Below are 22,819 nucleotides of genomic sequence, written 5' to 3'. Positions count from 1 at the left end.
AGCCAGGCTGCTGTGCCAGGACCTTTGGCTACCAGGCTGTGTGCAGGTGCAGTGAAGAGAGGGAGTTGGGTTTCAGGATTGTTTTCTGTCAGGTAGTGGAGGCGTGAGCACTGAAGATACTAGTAGCAGACAAGTGATGATGGAAAAGTGCTATAAATGCTGGCTAGGGGGAGGATATGCAAAGAAGGTAGGGAAGAGAAGGTAGGACAAAGCTGGCAGAGAGGAATAAACCAGAGTTGGACTGCTGGGTGGTGTCTGAAGTTCTGGGCTGTATTTCCAGTGACTGACACATGATTGGCCTAAGGTTGTCATCAGTGAATAGCTGAATAAATGAGCTTTTAACTAGTCTCCGGTAAAAAGCAAGTGAAGGGAGGGGGCTGCTGGAGAGAGCCTGGAAATTGTCTCAACTTAGCAAAGGGGCATTCCAGGGCAGGTGGGAAGACTGTGGTGTCCCCTCTGGGGATGGCTAAGGGGAGCAGAGAGGCTATTGTTGGGGGGCAATCCATGGGAATATATAGATCACCAATGGGTACATGGTACCCAGTCTTCAAGGAGGTAGGAGGCTAGCATTTCTAAAACTGGGGTCCTTTGACCTCTTGCAGCTGAATCTGCAGAGGAGTTGGTGGTCTTACTGCAAATGCAGACCCTTGGCCCCACCTGGGTTTGGGGAGAAAGAATGCACAGTATGGCACAATTGATCCTCAAGGAGCAAACTTGTTTATGGGATGGAGGAGCATCCAGGCCTTCCAAGGTCAGGGGATAGGGTGTCCCAGTGGACCCTGAACATGGTGGCCTCTGTCCATGCCGGAGGTGGAGAAAGGATCGTCAAGGAAAAGATACAGGAGGCAGAAGAGTCAGCACCAAGGAAATTCCGGGCCTGAGAAGCCCATGTGAGCTTGGGGCCAGAAGGATGGGGGTCTCAGCCCTAGGATGCAGCTTCCAGTAGAGAAGAGGCCCTGGCTAGGCAGTGGGACCTGATTATTTCCCCTGGGACTGGGAGGAGAGGCAGTGTCCAGACTGAGCACCTCTCTTGTGGGTGTAAGGGCGGGGTGGTGCAGAGAGCTGTGGGATTCTCTGCACCACTTCCATCTTTGCATCCTCCTTGGGGCAGAGACTCACAACACGAAGTTGACCTAGTCCCACATTTGCAGCCTCTCTTATTCTTAGTTTCCCAGACCCTTCATCTCGGCACTCTACTCTCTGCTCTCCTTTGGTACAATTCCAACACTCAGAATCCCCAGGCCCATACTCTCCAAACTTTGTAAACTTACAACCCCAACTGTTAGCCCTCTGTATGTTCAGACTTCTCTCAGCACCCCTCAACAGCCGCTCTTAAGAGTTTGCTACTCTCAGTGCCCTCCTACACACTTTCTGTCCATCTCGGTATTCATCTTGACCCCAGCCCCCACCGGACTTCTCCCAGAGGGGAACAGCTAGTCACCCCTCCTGGAAAGCCAGATGGGCCAAGGCCTGGTGCCCCCCTAGTCTGGTCTGTCCCGCCCATCCCTGCAGGCTGAGTCAGGAGGCAGGAACTGGGCGGGGGGAGGCGCCGAGCGGAGCCGAAGCCCGAGCCAGAGCTGCTGGGCACGAGCGCGGAGCCCAGTGGGCCGGCACCAAGTGGCCCTGGGCCGGTGGGGACCGGGGTGTAGGGCTTGGGGCTTGGGGCTTGGGGCCAGCGCAGGTCGGGGCCGTCCGAAACCTACCATGGACGCGAAAAAGAAAGGTAAGACCCGGCTAGGGGCTGCGAAGGCTCCGGGGCGGGCCATAGGGGTGCGGGCCGGCTTCTGGGGGCCAGGGATGCGTGTTTTGCCGAGGCGGGCGAGGTGGTCTGCCGAGAATCCCATCCCGCCTAGGGCTAGAGGTGAAGGCTCGCGTCCGTGACTCAGTTTCCCAGTCGGAGCCCCGGGAAGGTGGAGGGGGCGGAGCACTTCTCGTCACTGCCCCCCGCCCTGGGAATCCCCGCAGCCCAGTCTGGAGGGCTCTGGCGTCGTGGCGCCTGGGAGCCGGTGGGAATCGAACGAGCAGTTTAAACTGGAAGCGGAGGTGGGGGTCGCGGGAACCCAGCCAGCGCAGGCCGGGCCGGTCCTGCAGCATTGCGGGGCCCAGTGCGCGCCCCGCCCCACTCCGTGACCTCTCGCGGCCTCCCGGGGTGGGGGACCCTGGCTGCTAGTCTTGGGGGGGGCCGGCTAGGGCAGGGCTGGGAAGGCCGCCCCGCCCCCGGGTAAACAGGCGCTTCCGCACATTCTTTGCGCGCCCCGCCCCTTTCCTGCCCCTTCTCAGCCAGGGAAGGGTCCCCGCGCTACTCCCCCTTCCTGGCCCGCAGCAGGCGGAGCCCCGCACCACGGCAGGAAGTAGGGGCCGTGCCGAGGCCACGCTGAGTCCGAGGCCGAGTCACCCGCGGTTGCCCTGTCATTAGCTGCGGGGCCGGCAGGCCTCAGAGTATCCAGACCCGAGTCCACGGGGGCATCTGTACCTGGTGACCGGGACGGACCAGCTCCAGGCCTGGAACCTGGGTTTGGGGAGGGGACTTCAGGGACCCAACCGGTGCTAGATACCTTCTCCCCCACCTCCAGGGAGCCCCGCGCGGACTCATTCCATGATGTCCCTGTCGGTGAGGCCGCAGCGCCGCCTGCTCAGTGCCCGGGTCAGTAGAAGCCAGTCCTTCGCAGGCGTCCTTGGCAGCCACAAGCGAGGGCCCAGGTATGCAGTGGACCGTGAGGAGGTGGTGGTTAATGGTGTCCATGGATGAGGTCTGGACTGGGTGTGTAGGGCGATTGTAGGGGACCTCCTGTTCGTTCCTTTCTGAGGAGCACCTTCTTCTTCAGGAGCTTCCCGGTCTTCAGCCCGCCACCGCCAGGGCCCCCACGGAAGGCCCCAGCGCTGTCCCGGGTATCTAGGATGTTTGCTGTGGCCCACCCAGCCGCGAAGGTGCCACAGCCAGAGAGGCTGGACCTGGTGTACGCTGCACTTAAGCGGGGCCTGACGTAAGTAAGCAACTCTCTGCTCACCCCTTGTTCTAGGATCCCTCAGGATCCCTCCTCAGACCCCGTCTCTGTTAGTCGGGACCTGCCCCAGCCAGGCAACCCCTGCTTACTGTTAGTACCCTTGGGCAGTTTGTGTCTGAAAAGTAAATTGAGCCCAGGAGCCACGCCTGTAATCCTGGAGGCTGAGGCAGGAGGATCTCTATGAGTTCAAGGCCCACCTGGGCCACATAGTGAGTTCAAAGCCAACCTGAACTGCTGTAGCAAGACCTTGTGTCAACAACACAAAACAAACAAACATGAAACAAAATGAAGGGTGAGTTGATTTATCACCTCTTTTTCCCAGGGCCTACTTGGAAGTGCACCAACAGGAGCAAGAGAAGCTCCAGGGTCAGATAAAGGAGTCCAAGAGGAATTCGAGGCTGGTGAGTGATGTTAGGATGCCTTGGTCTAATGCCCTTTGTCTGTGTGGTGTGGGGGCTGGGCAGGGCCATCTGTATGTGAAATCTGGGCTATTTTCTGGGATGACTGAGTCCAGATATAAGTACAAAAAAGATATCAGGAAAGGCCGAGAGGGTTTCTATCCCCAACTTCTTTGCTGTGCACTTTGTGCTTGGAGTCCAGTTTCTGCTCACAAGATCTTCCAATGGGAAAGGTCAGACTCACACAGTATGACAGCAAGAGAGTATGTTGTAATGATACTAAAGACAAAGTGAGGGTTTTCCTTAAGGAAGAGATCAGGACTTGCCAAAGGAGGGAACAGTTTTGCTGGATGTGGAAGGATGGGTCTGGGTGAACAGGGTCCTTCTCATACCTCCTAGGCAGCACATCTCATCTCCCTCATCTCCTTTGTAGGGCTTCCTGTATGACTTGGACAAGGTGAGCGTATGTACAATGGTATTGGAAGGGGTTGGCTCGTGGGGAGGGGAAAGGGCCTTGGGCCTCAGACCCTTCCTGACCTACCTCTCCCCCAGCAAGTCAAGTCCATTGAACGCTTCCTACGACGACTGGAATTCCATGCCAGCAAGGTACTTTGTGCAGCATACATGCAGAGGGATGGGGGTGGGGTAGCATAGGGAGATGGGGTGGGAAGTGCTTGCTAGGCCCTGAATGAGGAACTCCAGTAGTGTGTCCTAGTTCCCCTATTATTACCCCACTCACCTTCTCAGATCGATGAGCTGTATGAAGCATACTGTGTCCAGCGGCGTCTTCGGGATGGAGCCTACAACATGGTCCGTGCCTATAGTACTGGGTCTCAAGGGAGCCGGGAGGCCCGGGACAGCCTGGCTGAGGCCACTCGGAGTCATCGAGAATACACAGAGGTGAGGGAGGAATGCTACTGGCAGGTGCACAGGGTATGGCAGGGCTGACGACAGCAGACTTTTCTGCATTCTCTTATATCTCTGCTTCTCCCCACCAGAGCATGTGTCTGCTGGAGAGCGAGCTGGAGGCACAGCTGGGCGAGTTTCATCTCCGAATGAAAGGTACTGAGTTGTGGGGGCAGGTGGGAGGCAGGAGGGAGTGTGTTCAGGCCCTGCCAGCATGGCTCATCTATTTCTCCCCCTACTCCAGGGCTGGCTGGCTTCGCCAGGCTGTGCGTGGGTGATCAGTACGAGGTAGGAGGCTGTGCAGGGGAGGGCTAGGATGGAACAGTCAAAAGCCTTAGGTTTGCCTCATCCTGTCTGTTTCCCTAGATCTGCATGAAATATGGCCGTCAGCGCTGGAAACTACGGGGCCGCATTGAGGGTAGTGGAAAGCAGGTGTGGGACAGCGAAGAAACTGTCTTTCTTCCTCTGCTCATGGAATTCCTGTCCATCAAGGTGATTCTTCTGCCCAGGTCTGCAGGACAGCTTGGTCTTGTGAACCATCATGACTCTTTTCACTCTGAGACCCTTAATCTTGCGACCTCCTCTATGCCTCAGTGGCCCTATAAATGTGTGGCTCCATGACCTTTATGACCCTGGGTTTCCTCATGATCTCTGTGGCCTTTGGAAAAATCTTTATGACTCCTATACCTCATGGTCTGCTGACCCTATAACCTCTCCATGATCTTCTGATGTGGTAAATATTTGATCCTCTGAGCCCCTATAAGGCTGTGGACCCTTGAGATAAGTAACCCTACCAATATAGAGCTCCATAAACCCCTTGCTGTCAGACTGCTTCAAGCTTCTGTGACTCCACCACTCTCAGAGTGCCCATCCTCATGACCTTCCAATAGAATAGCCATTTTACCCTATGACCATCTTACAATTTCTTTTTTTTTTTTTTTTTTAATCTTTTTGAGGCAGGGTCTTGTTATGCACTTCAGGCTGGCCTTGAGCTCAGTTTGTAGCCCAGGCAGGTCTTGAACTCGCAATAATCCTCCCAAGTGCTGAGATTACAGGCATGCGCCACCACACCCAGCTTTCCGTCTTACAATTTCTATGCAAATCCAGACCTGTGATCACCCAGGAGCTCATGGTCCTTGTACTCATGTGACCCCACCATGTATTTTTGGCTTCAGGTGACAGAACTGAAGGGTCTGGCCAACCACGTAGTTGTGGGCAGCGTCTCCTGTGAGACCAAGGACTTGTTCACTGCCCTGCCTCAGGTTGTGGCTGTAGATATCAATGACCTTGGCACCATCAAGCTCAGCCTGGAAGTTACATGGAGGTTGGTATGGCTGAAGGGTTTAAGGGTAGGGGCACTAGAGTTGTGGCACTGCTAACAGGACTTCTCTTCCCTCCCCAGCCCCTTTGACAAGGATGATCAACCTTCAGCCACTTCTACTGTCAACAAAGCCTCCACCGTCACTAAACGCTTCTCTACCTATAGCCAGAGCCCACCAGACACACCCTCACTTCGGGAGCAGGCCTTCTATGTGAGTCACAACCCAGACCTAGGTCTCATAATCTCCCAGAGGATTTTTAAGGATGGTCCTGAAATGCCCTTCTCTCTCTCAGAACATGTTAAGGCGACAGGAGGAGCTGGAGAATGGGACAGCATGGTCCCTGTCATCCGAATCTTCAGATGACTCATCCAGCCCACAGCTGTCAGGGTCTGCCCGACATTCATCAACACCCAGGCCTCTAGTGCAGCAGACTGAGCCTCTGCCCATCCAAGTTGCCTTCCGCAGGACTGAGGCTCCCAGCTCTGGGCCCATGGATGAGGACGGGGCCACAGCCACAGCCCCAGCCCTGGCCAATGGGCATGCTCCCTATAGCCGGACTCTGAGCCACATCAGTGAGGCCAGTGTGGATGCTGCCCTGGCTGAGGCTTCAGTGGAGGCTGTGAGCTCACAAACCCTAGCCCGGGGTCGTAGCCCACCTACGCACCCAGATCCCACCCATAGGGAACACACTAGTCATGTTCCCCTTACCCTAGACATGGGCTGTTCTGCCACAAGCCCCACCCTCAGTACATCCAGTCCTGCCCTCACATCTACAGATGCTGCCCCATCTGCACATCTGGACTCAGTTCGTAAGGACATAGATTCTGACCCTTCTGAGCCACCAAGCCCCATCTACGCTACCACAAGCTCCACCTGTAGTACCATAAGCCCTGTCAACAGTGCTTCAAACCTCACTTCCACTACAAGTTCTACCCATAAGCCCATGCCTTTCACCCTCACCACTAGAGGCCCTCTCCCCAGTAGTGCAGGCACAGTCCAGACCACCACTATTGCCACCCACACTATTCCAAGCCCCATTCATACCACTGTAAGCCCCACCCGCACCACCCCAAGTGCCAGCCACATTATTGCAAGCTCTACTCACTCTACCCCCATCTCCACCCACCCTACTACCCCAAGCCCCATCTCTACCCACCCTTCTACCCCAAGCCCCACCCATCCTACCCCAAGCTCCACCCACCCCACCCCAAGCCACACTCACACTATCTCAAGCCCAACCTACACTACTACAAGCCCTATGAAAAACACAAGCCCCACCCATACTACTTCAAGCGCCACTTCTGCTACAAGCCTCACCCATAAGACCAAGATATCAACTCACACCACTACAAGTCCCACCGCCAATGCTATAGCCCCAGTCCAAACCACTACAAGCTCCACCCTTACAACTGTAAGCCTTTTGTCTTCTCAGAACCTTCCTGTACTCCCCAGCTCCTCTGTAGCTCCCACCCTCCTAGGCACAGACCCCTTGCCCTGTAGCCAGGCAGACTCCACTCCCTTTACTCAGGCAGACCCTACAACCCCCACCACATTGTACCCAAGTCCTGTTTGTTCTGATTGGAAACTCCTCACAAGCCCTGCCCCAGATCCCCCAGAGCCTATTATTCAGAGTCTAAGCCCCCTGCCCTCCCCCTTAGTCCCTGAACCCCAGCATTCAGAACCTAGCCTGGCCACAGCTGCTCAAGCTTCAGTCATAGGGGCAGCTGGAGGGGCTGGGGACAAGAGGCTGGAGGATGCCCTGGGGGCCTTAATGGCTGCCCTCGATGACTACCGGGGCCAGTTCCCTGAGCTGCAAGGCCTGGAGCAGGAGGTGACTCGGCTGGAAAGTCTGCTTATGGTAAGGAAGGCTGGGCTGGGTTGGGGCAGCACAAGGAGGGGGCCAGGCAGTGGGAGTAGCACTGACCTTTATAACCTCAGCAGAGACAAGGCCTGACTCGCAGCCGGGCCTCCAGTCTCAGCATCACTGTGGAGCATGCCCTGGAGAGCTTCAGCTTCCTCAATGAAGATGAAGATGAAGACAATGATGGTCGTGGAGACAGGTGAGAAAACTAGGCAAGATAGGGGGGCCAAGCAAGGGGGAAGAAATGAAGGGGAAAGGGATGAAGGTAGAGGAGGAACAGATAAGTTGGGAGGAAGGCAAGACAAGAACAGGTGAGGTGGGGCCAAGTGGAGCATGTGAGGATACACTCCCCATCCTCCCATGTATACCTCACGTGTCCTTGATGCCCACATCTCTAACTCCATCTGTCCCCAGAGCTTCTGACTGCCCTACTCATCTCTGCAATGTTTGCCTCCCCTACCGATCCCCAGCAACTAATGAGCCACCTGCCCCTCTTTCACATGGCCTCACCTTGGACCCACCCTCTGAAGGAGTTCTCTCAGTGCCTCCCCGTGCACCCTGCATCCCCCAGCATCAACCCCCTCTGTCTCGACCTCTACTCCTTCACAGGCAACGGTCCCTCAGCTGGCAGTCCCAGAGTGGCCTTTACCAACTTCCGTTTGAGAGTTGTCCCCGGTCCCTTTTCCCTCTGCTGCTTCCCAGGTCAAGGCCCCACACCTTGCACTCCTCGAAGTCCACGTTGCGTAGACCATCCTGCTCGCGACTCTACTCCTGCCCATCTAACTCCTGGTCCTAGCTGGAGGTGGCGCTGGGCAGGCTGACCACACACCTCCACTGCTCCCTGGTGATCACATCCCCTTCACCCTCTTGGAAGTCTTTTGTGAACTTACCCATTGTCTGTTGTCTGTGCATTGTCTGTTCTTCCATTATGGGATAGGCAGAATTTAATAAATGCTGTGGACTAGATGGTGATGTGTGCTTTTGGGGTGGTTGACCCCATTTTTTTCCCAGGCCCCCAAGCAGCTTGGAGGCTGGGGCTGAGGACAGCATAGACTCACTCAGTGCCCACCCCCTCAGCACGGGGTGTCCAGCTCTGGATGCTGCCTTGGTCCAGCACCTGTACCACTGCAGTCGCCTCCTGCTGGTGAGGCTAATGGTCTTCCCTTCCCTGCCTTGCCCTCCCCTTCCCTGCCCCTTCCCTCCCTTTCCCTAGCAGCCCATTGCCCTCGGGAGCTGTGCACTCCAGTCATGGCTCTCTGTACTTCCTCTGAGTTCCACACCCCCAGTACACCAGAACCCTGGCGTCTGGCTCATGCTGAATGAACTAACTCCCACAGGCCTCTCCCACTGCATGCCAGGACTTAATAGTCCCTGGACTCCACCCTCCCCAAGCCCTTCCTTAGGTCTGTGCTACTTGACGACCTCTCTTCCAGAAACTGGGCACATTTGGGCCCCTGCGCTGTCAGGAGGCATGGGCCTTGGAGCGGCTACTGCGGGAAGCCCGAGTGCTTGAGGCAGTGTGTGAGCTCAGCAGGGTATGGGAGATCCCTGCCACTTCTGCCCAGGAAGGTAAAGGCCTCCTTGTTGGGCTCTGGCTCTGGTTTCTGCTCCAGAGCTCCTAACTCACCCTACACTCATTTATGTGCCTGAATTCCCCTAACCCACCTGCTGTTTCTAATGGTGTCCTGTATGCCTTCATAGTGGTGCAGTTCTCAGCTTCTAAGCCTGGCTTCCTGATTTTCTGGGACCAGTGCACAGAGGGCCTCAGCCCCTTCATCTGCCCTGTGGAGCAGGTGCTCTTCACCTTCTGCAGCCAGTATGGTGCCCGTCTCTCCATGCGCCAGCCAGGCTTAGCTGAGGCTGGTAAGTGAGCTGTCTACCTGCCCCTTCTGTCCCTTGGCTCCCTACGGATTGGGACCTCAGGGAATGCCAAATCAGCCCTCACAGACATATAAGCTGTGAGCAATAGTGAAAAAGAGTGAAGGCTTGGGCCCAGGTAGGTAGAGGTCGTGATAAAGGAGTCCTGCACATGAGTGTGGGATCGGGTGCATACTTTTTCTCCCAAATGCATGGGTTCGACTCCTGTGCCATTGCTTCCCGCAGTTTGTGTGAAATTCCTAGAGGATGCCCTAGGGCAGAAGCTGCCCAGGAGGCCCCAGCCAGGTCCTGGGGAGCAGCTCACCATCTTTCAGTTCTGGAGTTACGTGGAAGCCTTGGACAGCACCTCCATGGAGGCCTATGTGACTGAGACCGCTGAAGAGGGTGAGGTGGTGGCCCTGATCATAAAATGGCTTAATCTTATGGCTGGGTGTGAGGGTGTGGATAAGGACATGCGGACAAGACCTTGCCTTGATGCCTTTGTCCAACACCCTATTCCTTCTTTAAGTGTTACTGGTACGGAATCTGAACTCTGATGACCAGGCTATTGTGCTGAAAGCCTTGAGGTTGGCACCTGAGGGACGGCTGCGAAGGGATGGACTTCGGGCCCTGAGCTCCCTGCTTGTCCATGGCAACAACAAGGTCATGGCTGCTGTCAGCACCCAACTCCGGAGCCTGTCACTGGGCCCTGCCTTCCGGGAGAGGGTGAGAGTGGGCACAGCTCCCTTGAAGGCAAGGGCTGGGGTCTGGACTCCCAGTGTCTGGCTAAATCTGTCCTTCCATCCTTGCCCAGGCCCTCCTGTGCTTCCTGGACCAGCTTGAGGATGAGGATGTGCATACTCGTGTGGCTGGCTGCCTCGCCCTGGGCTGCATCAAGGTGACCCTTGCCAACTGACTAGCCATTTCTCTGCACTCCCAGCACCCCCACCCCGGGCACTTTGCACCCGTCCCATTGAGCCTACTTCAGTGTTCTCTCCCATGATAGGCTTCTGAAGGCATTGAGCCCCTGGTGTACCTGTGCCAAACAGACACAGAAGCTGTGAGGGAAGCTGCCCGGCAGAGCCTGCAGCAGTGTGGTGAGGCTGGGGTATGGGAGATGCAGGCTGATGGGGAGAAGTGAGATGGGATCAGAGGGAGAAGGGCCAGGATGAGACTATGGCCACTCCTGATCTCATTTTTACCCATTTCAGGAGAAGAAGGACAGTCCGCCCATCGACGACTGGAGGAGTCACTGGATGCCCTGCCCCGCATCTTTGGGCCTGGCAGCATGGCCAGCACAGCATTCTAAACTCTCCACTGCTGGTTCCCAGGGCCCTTCCCCCAACTTTCAGGGCTCATCAGGCACTGGCAGGGGGTGAGCGCTGGCTCCAGACACCCCTCCCCACAGATTCCTATCAATGAAAATCTAATATATTCTGTTGTCCCTGGGGTTGGTAGAGTCAGTGCCTGCAGTCAAGTGCCTCCCAGCCTCGGCTCAGCATAGCCCTTGACACAGCAGTGTCCAGGGCCAGGCCACCCTGCCTCTGCCTGACCACATCCCCTGGTTTTGTATTTTATTTACAGAGTTTTACAGAAAATTAAAAAACCAAAATACCTTTCCTACATGGCCTGCTGCACTCCTGACCCTCTGCTCTAAACCTCTCTTATGTGCTCTTCCTGACACTAGTGTGTCCATGCTTTAGCTGTGACAAGTGCCTGTGTATCTGCCTTGGCAACCCTGGTGCAAGAAAGCACAAGCTGGAACTGGGCTTGGAAAGGAAAGCAGGGGAAGAGAGTGGGAGGGGTTGCCAAGGAGACTTGGCCTGAAGCTGGCCCTGGAACTACAGGCCTCTAGTGGGTCTGACTGTGGATCTGTTCCAGAGAAGGGCCAAAGGGTGCCAGTCCTGGGCAAAGAGGAAGTGGGCAGGAAAACCTGGCATGGTGTGGCTGAGCTTCTGGCCACGAGGGGGCAGCAGTACCTCACCAACCGATGCCAGCCTCCTGGGTATCCCCTTCTGCCCAGGCAGCCTCCTACAGAGATGCAGAAGGAGCTCCAGGAGGCTGAGAAGGGAGAGAGCTTTACCTAGAGGAGACGCTAGGGCGTGGGAGGCCAGAGACCCGGATAACTGCCCTGTGACCCAAAAGAGCCAGTCCCTTCCCTCCCTGAGTTACCACCTTCTCTGTAATAACAAACCTGCTGAACCCTGTGGCCCCACAGAGCCAGCAGACTGCTGTTTCGGGAGACAGGGCTCCCAGGAGAGGGCCTCCTCCCCCGGAGCTGCTTGGCACAGTAATGCATTAACCCAGGAGTTTGAGAGTCCTGAGGGAAGAACTTGTGGGTGGAATGGGACTTGTTCTAAGGATAGCCTGAGGAAAGCCCAAGCCCACAGCTAGAGAAACAGTCTTCAGAACTTCCATTATCCAGGGTCAAGGGAAGCAGTGCAATGGGTGCCTCCCCTCCACGTGTCCCAGCGCCTGTAATGGTAGCAACAGCAGTGTAACGGCATGTGCACAGAGGCGTCATGGGGAATTTATGTGTGCCCACACTCCGGAAGACCCAACGAGGTGCCAACAGCCACGGGTGGGGGTGGGCAGGTGACCCAGATCCCTGGGGAGCCCTACCCCCAGTGCTTTAGAGCTGTGTATGAAGAGGTTTGGCCGGGGCCTTAACCACCTGCTGGGGAAGCCACACTGAAAAAAACGGGCAACAGGAAGGAGCACAGGAAACACCTGTGTGTGGATGCAGGTGGCTCATGGGTAACAGCAGACAGATGGGTGGGGGCAGGCAGACAGCACTCACACTGGCATAGCTCTGTGCTCCCTCTAACTATGAAGGCTGGGACAGTGCAGTTCAGCTTTCTGGGTTGTCAGCTGGGGTGACATGGGGGTAGATAAGGCAATCAAGTGAGAGAGAACAAGCCAATGCCTAAAATTGGTCACAGCTTCCCCTCTGGGCCCTTGCAGGAGGATTGCAGTTCCAGAACCACCAAGAGCCTCTTAGGCCTGAAACCCCACGAGAGGCCCACTGGTAGGGCAGGACTATGTGTGATGGGTGGGGAAAGAGGAAGCAAACGCTGGCTGACCAGGTCCTGGGAAAGTGCAGATGGAGTGACAGCCAGCACAAGCTCAACTCAACCACAGGACAGGGAAGGGTCTGGGCATGATATGGAGAAAAAATTCATCCAGCCAGGGGCCAACTGGGAATGTCACTGAAAATCTCTGCTTTTCAGTGGTGGGAAGGAAAAGAATCCCTCTGTTCTCTATAAAGAGTTTCAGCTTTAGTGGAGGGTGGGTGTGAAAGTCAAGGTGGGCAGGAGCTAGAATTAGGAAACAGCACAGTAAGGTAAAGAATTATTGGGCTTGCTGGGCATGGTGGCACACGCCTGTAATCCCAGCACCCAGGAGGCTGAGGCAGGAGGATCATTGCGAGCTCAAGACCAGCCTGGGCTACAAAGTGAGCTCAAGGCCAGCCTGAACTGCAGAGCGAGACCCTGTCTCAAAAAAAAGGACAAAAAAAAAAAAAAAAAAAAAAAAAAAAAAAAAAAAGAATTATTGGGCCACAGCAACAGGGAATAGACCCTCAGGCCTTTGCCCTTTAAGATTTTCTGCCTCAGAGCAGCATGAATCCATTCCAGGACAGCTACTTGACCCCTCTCCTTCTGTGACTTGAAGTCTGGCTATTTTCTCTCCTTTGCCCAGGCCCCAGTTGATGAGATGGTAGAAGGCAGGGAGGACACTTGTCCTCCTGCCACCCCTCATACCTTCAACCCCATAGGTGTCTCCCACCAGTCTTTACACAGGCAAAGCTGCCCAAAGCTCTTCCCACCACCTCCTACCTTGCTGTCATGCAGGCTGGGGAGACACTTTTTTTCAGACTCAGAACAACTGACAGCCTGATGCCCTGGCAGTCACAGATACCAGGGCAAGGAAAGCCTGTGCCACCTGTGCTGGAGCCTCTGCCTGCTCCAGTGAGGGGACAGGTGGAAGTGGCCTCCTAAGGCCTGTGACACACTGAGAGGTGCCCCATCACTTGAGTCCACAGCCATGCCTTGGCGGTCATCTTCAGGACTCTGCCCAGAGAAAACTGCTACGCACACACTGCAAAAAAAAGAGGGGGGCCAGGCTGAGTCGGTCTAGGATAGGATTTATTGTGTTGGTTGTAGGTGAAGCCTGCCTTCACACCCCTCCTTTCTTCCTGCCTTCTTCTAACCTTATTTTTCCTCTTGCCTCCCACTCTTCTTCCTCATGTATTCAAAGCTGCAGAGAACCAAAAAAAGAACGAAAAGACATGTTTGTGAAGGCAAAGAAGCAGATGGGCTGGCACGTGGGAAAAGGACTGCTTCTTTGTCTCGCCCACAGGGCGGCGGGGGGGGGGGCTTCCTTATGTGCTTCTGCGCCTGGTGTGTGGGTACACTTGCTGAACCCGAGGCATATGTCATGTTCCCTCTATCCTACAGGCAACCCTGGGATGTCCTGTTCAGGCCATCCGTCCACCATGGACAGGACTTGTGGCTGCTGGACCTGGCTTTTCTGGGCCTGGATGATACATGAAGATGAGCTTGGGAAGACTCCAGTACCTCATATAAATTGCTAAGAAAGCATAATCTGTCATTGAGAAAATAAGACTGTGATTGGTCTGCAAGGAGGGAGGGAGTCTCTTGTTTCAGGAGGTTGTGATCAGGTGAAAGTCACTAATCTAAGTTTGATATCAAAGGTCAAGTCTGTTTGTGAACTTGCCATACACTCAAACTATACAGAAAATGATAAATGATGATTTACAGCACCTAAATTGCTATGGTTAACACCTATGTTTCTAGCTGTCTCCTCTGAATTTTTTTTTTGTTGTTGTTGTTGTTTTGTTTTTTTGTTTTTGAGACAGGGTCTCACTATGTAGTTCAGATTGGCCTTTAACTCAGTACGTAGCCTAGACTGGCCTCAAACTCACAGTGATCCTCCTGACTCAGCCTTCCAAGTGCTGGGATTATAGGTGTGTGCCACCATAGATGGCTGAACACTTCTTTTTAACATCAAGTCCAAGATGCTCAAAATCAAAATCAACATCTCAAAACTTGTTTCTCCTCTAGGGCTCTTGGGATCACCCACTATCTCAGGACCCAAGCCATACAGCTAGGCAATATCCTTGACTCTTTTCTCTTCCCCTGCATCCTGGCTATCATAACTCTCTCAATTAAATACACTAATCGTAGCTGGGCGTGGTGGCACACGCCTGTAATCCCAGCACTCGGGAGGCTGAGGCAGGAGGATCATTGCAAGCTCAAGACCAGCCTAGGCTACAAAGTGAGCTCAAGGCCAGTTTGAACTGCACAGTGAGACCATCTCAAAAAAAAAAAAAACCAAAAAATAAATAAACACACTAATCATTTCCAAACTTCATCTACTTCTGTTTATCCCCATTGGCAGTACTCAGGTTCAGGACTCAGGTTTAGTATCCTCTTACTTGGACACTAAAATTGCCTTTATGCGGGCTTCCTGCCTCTGGTCTTGCCTGTTCGGTCTATTCTCTATGATGTAGTGATTACGAAAAGATAAATCTACCATCACAGGTCCTCTTTCTCTGCAGGAAAAGCCCAACCCATTTCACCTGGCTCACAAAGCCCTTTGAGCTTTTCATCTCTCGCTTCACTTCTGATTTCTTACTCTTATCTCTATAGTGGAGCCTCCCTGAACCACTTGCAGGGCTCGCTGGCCTCGGGCCTGGTACCACACCGACAACAGTCTACTGTTTCCACCTCTCTGTTGAGGATTCATGCCAGTCCTTAACCTAGTCATCAAATATTGTTTTAGAAGTTGCGCCTGCACTTGCCCTGGTGTAATAATCACGTCCCATTACAACTGCTATTTATTTATTTATTTATTTATTGAGACAGTCTTGCTATGTAGTTCAGGCTGGCCTTGAACTCACTATGTAGCCCAGGGTGGCCTTAAACCTGCAACAATCCTCCTGCCTCAGCCTCCGGTGCAGTGAGACTACAGAAATGCACTACCATGCCTGCCAGATTTTTAATAGCTTTATTAAGAATACAGAGTCCATATAATTCAACCACATAATGTGTACCATTCAATGGCCTCTAGTATACTCAGAGTTGTACTATCCATCTATCTATCTATTTATTTATTTTTTTATTTATGCAGTGCTGAAGACTGAACCCAGGGCTGTGTGCATGCTAGCCAAGTACCACTGAGCCACATCCCCAGTCTAACAATTTTAGACTATTTTATTTTTATTTATTTATTTTTAACATGGCTTCTTTTTTTTTTTTTTTTTTTTTTCCCAGTACCGGGAATCGAACTTACAACCTTGCACTTGCCAGGCAGGCGCTGTGCCGCTGAGCTAAACTCCCAGCCCCAACATGGCTTCTTTTTAATGCTAATCTTTTTAGCAACCACAAATTTTAGATTATTTTAATCACCCCCACCCAAAAACCCCACCCTATACCACTTAGCCATTATGCCAGGGCCCACCCCCTAATTTAAGTAACCATTAATTTATTTTCTGTCTCTATACGTTTGCCTAGTTTGGATATTTTTTTGAGGGGGTGTACCTGCAATCTTACTCAGGACTTCATGCTTGCCAGGCAGGCACTGCAACACTGAGCTAAATCCTGACCCCCTGGATATTTCTTGTAAATGAGATACAATTAGGTCTTTCCAACATACCCACTTCTAAGATTCACTTGAGAACTTCAGTGGACGTTCAAGTTCATTTGATCTGGCATGGGGCCAGGCAATTCTCTATTTGAGCAGGCTGTATCTCCCTTATCTCCAGAAAACAACACCAGAAAAACAGTAAGTGGTCATGACATGTCTTTTGATGAATAACTCTAAAATTTGTCTAGCCCTGAGATCCCTGTATCTAAGTCTCCTACTGATGTCCTAGCCTTGTCTCAAAAACAATCCTAAGACATTTTGAGCAGGAGAGTACCATATGTTCAGTGCAGCAAAAGCCTGGAAACTCAAAACACACCCTTAGGAGCATCAATCTCCATTACTGCCTGCAGCACAAACCTGGGTTCTGAGCAGTTACTCAGGACATACTTCTAGATTAATACCTGTGCTACCTGTCTGCCTGAATTGACTGAAATTTCTGCAATCAAGCCCTTCCTTTGGGTTGAAGCAGTATTGTCCAACTTGATTTAGGGGCAAAAATCCTTTTTTCTTTTAAAAAGATCACAGAAAATCTGGAGAAGTGAGGGGCTCGATGTCAGTGGTAAAACATGTGCTTGGCATGTACAAGGCACTCTGGGTTCAATCCCCACCAAGCATTAAAAAAAGAAGTGTGGTGACACATACTTGTAATCCTAGCACTCTGGGAGGCTGGGGCAGGAGGATCAAATGTTTCAACCCATTCTGGGCAATTTAAGGACTTATTGAGATGCTATTTAAAAACAAGCCAACAAACAAAAAACTGGAGCTGTCAGGGAGAAGGGAAGCCCAGAGCACACCTGACAGACCTCCTTTCCCCTTCCAATGCAGCCTCAAAACTGAAGCATCAGCTCCCGAGGATCACTATAGAGAAATGCTGAACCAGATGCGGTAGTAGAGACCTATAATCTCAGCACTCAAGAGGTGGGGGAGGGTTGAAAGACCTGAGTACTCATGTACTCATTCTGGTTTTGCCAAGGAGTTGAGGGAGACCTGAGCAAGTCATTTCACTTATTTCTTTTTTTTTTTTTTTCCTTCCTTTTAAGTCTTGCTATGTAGTTCAGGTTGGCCTTGAACTCAGTATCTAGCTCAGGCTGGCCTTGAACTCAAGGCAATCCTCCTGGCTCCAGCCTCCTGAGTGCTGGGATTACAAGTGTGCATCACCACACCTGGCTTATTTAAATCATCTCTGAATCTCCAGCAACTAAAACAGGCTGGTACATACAACAGGTGCTCAATAAATGTTTGCTGAACAAGAGCTGGGGATATAACAGAGAGGAAGAGTGCTTTTGTAGCATGCATGAGGCACAGGGTTCCATACCCAATAATGAAAAAAAAAAAAAAAAAAAATTTGCTTAACTGGATTACTTGTCACATGTCTTCAATAGGCACTGAGACAACAGAAGGGTTCGTATGTAACTTTAGGCTTTATATTAGAGTGGAGATTCTTGCCCATTGTTACCTAGAAAATCAATACATCCACAGATTCTCTGGCTTAAAAGATTTAAAAAAAAATTTTTTTTTTTTGAGACAGGGTCTCACTCTGCAGTTCAGGCTGGTCTTGAGCTCACTTCGTAGCCCAGGCTGGGTCTCGAACTTGCAATGATCCTCCTGCCTCAGCTTCCCGAGGGCTGGGATTACAGGCATGCGCCACCACGCCTGGCTAAAGGATTTTTTTTAAAAACATGCAGATGATCACAGTTACTGCAAACTTCATATGGGACAGAAAGGGAGCCTAGGAAGACCTTGGAAATAGAACTGTTCTGAGAATCACAGCACAAAGTATGTGTTTCCCAAAAGAATAACTCCACAGCCAGGGAACACTTGGTCAGAAACAACTGATTCTGTTAAATCTAGAAAGATTAAATCAATCAGAAGGTGGAGTTAGGAATAAGGGTAGGTAACCAGAAATATATAATGAAAGATTAACAAGTTTACACTTATTGAATGAGTACTACTAGTTAGAACTATGCCAGGAGCTCCACTTATATTTTCTCCTCTTTTATTTTATTTTATTTCTTTCTGTCTTTTTGAGACAGGGTCTCGCTATGCAGTTCAGGTTGGCCTTGAGCTCACTTTGTAGCCCAGGCTGGTCTGGAACTCACAACGATCTTCCTGCCTCAGCCTCCCGAGTGCTGGGATTATAGGTGTGCGCCACCACGGCCGGCTATTTTCTCCTCTTTAAAAAAAAATTTTTTTTTTTTTTTTTGAGACAAGGTCCCCCTATGTAGTTCAAGCTGGCTTTGAACTCACTATGTAGCCCAGACTGACTGTGAATTTGAAGTGATATTCCTGCTTTGCCCCCGAATGCTGGATTTACAGGTGTGTGCCACACAATCCAGGGCCTTCACACTAATTTACATCCCCAGCTCTTTTTTTCTTTTTCTTAAAGACAAAGTCTTGCTAAATCACTAAGTTACCTAGACTAGGCTTGAATTTGCTATCCCCTTGCCTTATCCTCCCAAAATGTTGGTATTACAGGGGTAAGCCACCACATCCAGCTTCAGCATATTTCTTTCCAGCCTGAAATATCCTATCCTTTTGGCTTGGCTTTTCCATTTCTTGGTCTTGGGAGTTGATTCCACAAACCAGGACACATCAGGATTTCCTATAATGAAAAGAAAATGTTCACTTGTTCCTTCTAATATATATTTTTTTCAGTACTGGGGATTGAATCAGGGCTTTTGCACTGAGGTATATCTTCAGACCCTTGTTAGTTTTTGAGACAAAGTCTCACTAAATTGCCTAGGGTGGGCTTGATTTATAATCCTCTTGCTTCAGCCTCCCAGACTGCTGGGATAATAGGAGTGTGCCACCACAACTGGCTCCTCCCTATGATGTTCAGCATTTTCTTAGCCTTCTCTCAGAGCAGGACATAGGATCCCTGTCTTCAAAACACAGGCACCAAGCAATTGGACTCCCATTTTTTTTTTGGACCCCATTATTGATTTCCTTTATTTAAATGGTAGCAAATTTTTATTAAAGGTAGGAAAACAGGCTCTGCAGAGCGAGTTTGGGGCAAGTTAAAAGTAGGCAAAGAAAAGAAGTACACCCTACAGTATGAAGGTAGGCCACCGTGCAAGAGCAAACACAGTAGCCCTATTACCGATTGCTAACTGATTCCTCTGAGGTCATATAGTTGTAAATAGTTAATGTAATATATGGTTGTAAAAAAATAGTTGAGATGTTTTACTCTCCAAATATACTATCATGTATGTGCTCCCATTAAAGCCTTAGAAGATATTCTTGCAGCTTATTTTTTTTCTTTCTTTTTTTTTTTTTTTTCCCCCCTGGTACCAGGAATCAAACTCATGACCTTGCACTTGCCAGGCAGGCGCTGTGCCGCTGAGCTAAATAAATCCTCAACCCCCTTTTTTGGTTTTTTTGAGACAGGGTCTCCCTACGCAGTACAGTTCAGGCTGGCCTTGAGCTCACTTTGTAGCCCAGGCTGGTCTTGAACTCGCAACAATCCCCCTGCCTCAGCCTCCTGAGTGCTGGGATTACAGGTGTGCGCCACCACGCCCGGCCAGCAGCTTACTTTCCTGTTGTTTTTTGAGACAAGGTCTCGCTATGTAGCTCAGGCTTGCCTTGAACTCACTATGTAGCTCAGGCTGGTCCTCAGTGATTCTCCTGCCTAAGCCTCCTGAGTGCTGGGATTAAAGGCATGCACCAGCACACCTGCCTCTTGCAGCATACTCTTAAAATAATGAGGTAAAATCCTAGAGAAAGGTAAAAGAAAGAAAAAGGATTAATAAAATAAAGCCAAGGATTTATTTAATTTTATTTGTGGTGCTAGGGATTGAACTTGAGAGCTTTGTGCAAACTAGGCAAGGACTCCACCTCTGAGCTATGTCCACAGCCCAGAAGCTAAGGGCTTAAACGCAAGTCAGCATTATTGTTTCTAGTATCTAAGTTTCAAAATGCACCAGGCACTAGTCTTCTCAGCAAAGAAAACATAAAATAAATATCCCAGAATTATCTATTTAGTAATTTTCCTCTCTAAATCTGCCTTTTCTTTATGACTGAGTCCTAATATGTACATAAGAGATGGGATAATTTGGCTTCTAGAAAGAAGAGTCATATGTAAATTTTTCAAATACACACATTTCTAGAAAAATAGCTAATCTAGGGCCAGGGATATAGCTCAGTGGCACAAGCCCCTGCCTGGCAAGCACAAGGTCCTGAGTTCAACTCCCAGTACCAAAAAAATAAAAAAATATATATATATAAAAGCTAATCTAAGGCTAGGAGTAAGAAAACTTGGATCCTGGTGTTGAGAAACCAAGCTATTCTTTGTCTGTACCTAAGCAGCTGAATGTTGCTGGAGAAAAACCATATACTGGGCCATCTGGTTTAACTTTAAACTCGTGACAACAAAACCTAAATGCACCCAATCCTATCAAGGCAGTCTTAGTAAGGACTTCCTTTCTCCCTTCTCTGCATTTACTTTCATCTTCACTTTTATTACCCCTACTATCAGTGGAAACGTCCTTGTTTCTACCTAAGGTCAATCCCTCCTGTTTCCTTAGATCCTCCCATGGATTTCACTCCTCTGTGGGTCAAGCAGTGTTTCTCTCTCCTGTATCACCCACCCTTCATCCCTCCTGTATTACTCCTAAAGGCACATAAACATGCTCATGAACCCAACCATTTTGGAAACACCTTCCCTAGGCTGGGGATGTAGCTCGGTGGTAGTTCTTTCCTAGCATGTGCAAGGTCTTGGGTTCCATCCCTGGCACTATAAAAATCAAAACTCTCCTCCCTTGACCTCACACCCTTCAACATGTATCCTCACATTTCTTTTTTTTTTTTTTTGGTTTTTCTCCGGTACCGGGAACCGAACTCACGACCTTGCGCTTGCCAGGCAGGCGCATTTTGCCGCTGAGCTAAATCCCCAGCCCCCTATCCTCACATTTCTCTGCATCCTTCACAGCAAAACTTTCCTCAAGTTGCCTACTTCTGCTATATCTATTCCCTCACTTCCCTGTTCACTTTTCAACCCATTCTAGTCAACATTCCTAACCGACTCACATGAATAGGTCTAAGGTCATGACATTCTCCAAGTAACCAATTCAATAGTCATGCCTCTGGCCCAAGTTTACCAGAACTCTCAGAAGCACAGGACAGCTGATGTCTTTTCTCCTAGTTGAAACCTTCTTTGCCTTTGGATTCCACAACTCAACAATTTATATTTCCTTCTGTCCTCCTGGCTACTCTCTCTCAGCTTCCTTAACGCTGTAGTACCCCAAGACTTGGTCTTGGAATCTCTCTTTTCTTCCTCCAAGTCAAGGGTAATAAACTGACAGCCCACACTTGCAGTTGAATCAGCTTATGAAGTTTAAAAACATCTGATTTAGGGCTTGGGATGTGGCTCAATAGTAAAGCGCTTGCCTAGTGTGCAAGGCCATAAGGTTCAATCCCCTCAGCACAGCGCGCGCGCGCGTGCGTGTGTGCGTGCGTGCGTGCGTGAGTGATTCAACATCTAAAAATCTGGAGGTTTTACATTTTTTAAAATCCAGATTTCTGATGCCTGGGGCGGGGGGGCGCTGTGACTGTCAACATTGGCCAGAATTTTCATAACAGAGAAATCGTCTGAATAGAACAGAAGCCACTTCCTTGACGCTGGGTGCATTTGTTATCCGCGATATTTAAAACAAGGGAGTTGGGAATAAGTTTTCAGCCATATTCCCACAAGTACCAGAAGATTCTCCTCTCGAAGCCACCAACATTTTGCAATCAACTTCATCTAATTTTACCGCGGGTAGGGCAGGATCCTCAGACACCTCCTAGAGAGGAGGAGGGGCTTGAAGGACTCCACCCATGGAGAATTTAACAGCTTTCGGGCAAAAACGAGAAAAGCACGTTTTACAGAATTACGCCGCGCCCAATACAGAATATATTTTCTGCAAAAGATGACTCCCATGATCGCGCAGAAGAGTGAAGTTTTGTCTTCCTCTGCCTCTCAGGGCTCAGGCGACCTGGAGACACAGAGAAGGTCCTCGTCCTCTTCTCTCTCACCTAGTTTTTAGGAAGCCCTCTTCTAGGGATCGAAAATCATTAGACAAGGACAGCTCTTCTCGCCACAGGTCTTTCGCGCCACTGTGTGTAGAGAACTCAGAGGACGCGGGAACTCGCCCAGCCTTATTCTGCCGGCCGAGTTCGGAGGGCGGGTCAGGCCCAGCTGGGGCGGAGAATGGGCGGGGCCAGGCCCAGGAGCCGCCTCAGCTCCACGCCGAGCCCCGCGCGACTTCCTCTAGCCGCCCCTATTCCCCCGACTCTACAGGTTTAGTTGGCTTGAGTGAGGTCCTGGAGAACCGGGTCGAGGACAGAATCCGGGACCGCCCTTTCTGTGGCAGCCTCCGCCCAGAAAGCCCCACCCAGAGGAAGCCCGGACGCCACGGCGCCGGCAGAGCCCACGCGCGACTGGGGAGGGCGTGTGCGGCGTGACTACGCGACTCGCGGCGCGTCCCGTGACGCCATCGCGCCCGCTTTTGAAAGTTGGCGCCTGGGGCAGCCTCCCATGCTGCCCTGCGCCAACCCCTCCCCTCACCTTTCCTCCCCCGCCCTTACTCGCCGCCCGGCCGCCCCCCCCACCCGTCCCTTCCCTTATCAGCAGCCGCGGCCCCGGCAGCGCCGACGCAGGCGCACTGCATCGCGCCGCCGCCATTTTGTGTCCGAGCCTGTGGAGCGATTAAACCGTGCGCGGAGCTGCTTCTTTGGCGGTAGCGGCGGCAGCGGTAGTCGGTGCGGGCGCGCGGAGCTGGCCGGGGACGCCGGGTGGCCGGAGCGGTGGAGCGGCGGCGGAGC

The 22,819-nt window shown here is 51.5% G+C and overlaps 1 protein-coding gene and 1 long non-coding RNA gene across 2 annotated transcripts; one reads left to right on the top strand and one right to left on the bottom strand.

Annotated features, from left to right (window-relative positions):
* The first annotated feature begins 1,536 nt into the window (after positions 1-1,536).
* On the top strand, positions 1,537-11,007 carry Fam65a (family with sequence similarity 65, member A). Its single transcript, XM_005403641.2, has 22 exons — positions 1,537-1,723; positions 2,574-2,700; positions 2,826-2,984; positions 3,328-3,406; positions 3,837-3,860; positions 3,956-4,009; positions 4,151-4,303; positions 4,402-4,465; positions 4,554-4,597; positions 4,676-4,801; positions 5,485-5,633; positions 5,712-5,841; positions 5,924-7,489; positions 7,570-7,691; positions 8,504-8,636; positions 8,926-9,061; positions 9,194-9,355; positions 9,596-9,754; positions 9,879-10,075; positions 10,164-10,247; positions 10,356-10,446; positions 10,561-11,007. The coding sequence occupies exons 1-22, from the start codon at positions 1,705-1,707 to the stop codon at positions 10,656-10,658; spliced, it is 3,876 nt and encodes a 1,291-aa protein (XP_005403698.1). The 5' UTR covers positions 1,537-1,704; the 3' UTR covers positions 10,659-11,007.
* Positions 11,008-15,700: 4,693 nt separating this feature from the next.
* On the bottom strand, positions 15,701-20,173 carry LOC106146563. The gene is made up of 3 exons (XR_001231053.1): positions 19,611-20,173; positions 18,433-18,620; positions 15,701-16,130 (listed from the first exon to the last, which is right to left on the bottom strand). It is a non-coding gene; the product is annotated as an uncharacterized LOC106146563 (long non-coding RNA).
* Positions 20,174-22,819: the final 2,646 nt, after the last annotated feature.

Source organism: Chinchilla lanigera, unplaced genomic scaffold (assembly GCF_000276665.1).
Source record: "Chinchilla lanigera isolate Chin_1 unplaced genomic scaffold, ChiLan1.0 scaffold00083, whole genome shotgun sequence".
NCBI lineage: Eukaryota > Metazoa > Chordata > Mammalia > Rodentia > Chinchillidae > Chinchilla > Chinchilla lanigera.
The sequence above is the reverse complement of the archived record's forward strand: the minus strand, read 5'-3'. Positions and strand labels throughout refer to the sequence as shown.

Coding starts and splice junctions, on each gene's coding strand:
- Fam65a (XM_005403641.2), top strand. Junction 4,304..4,401: donor GTCATCGAGAATACACAGAG/GTGAGGGAGGAA, acceptor TCTCCCCACCAG/AGCATGTGTCTGCTGGAGAG. Junction 9,062..9,193: donor TGCCACTTCTGCCCAGGAAG/GTAAAGGCCTCC, acceptor ATGCCTTCATAG/TGGTGCAGTTCTCAGCTTCT.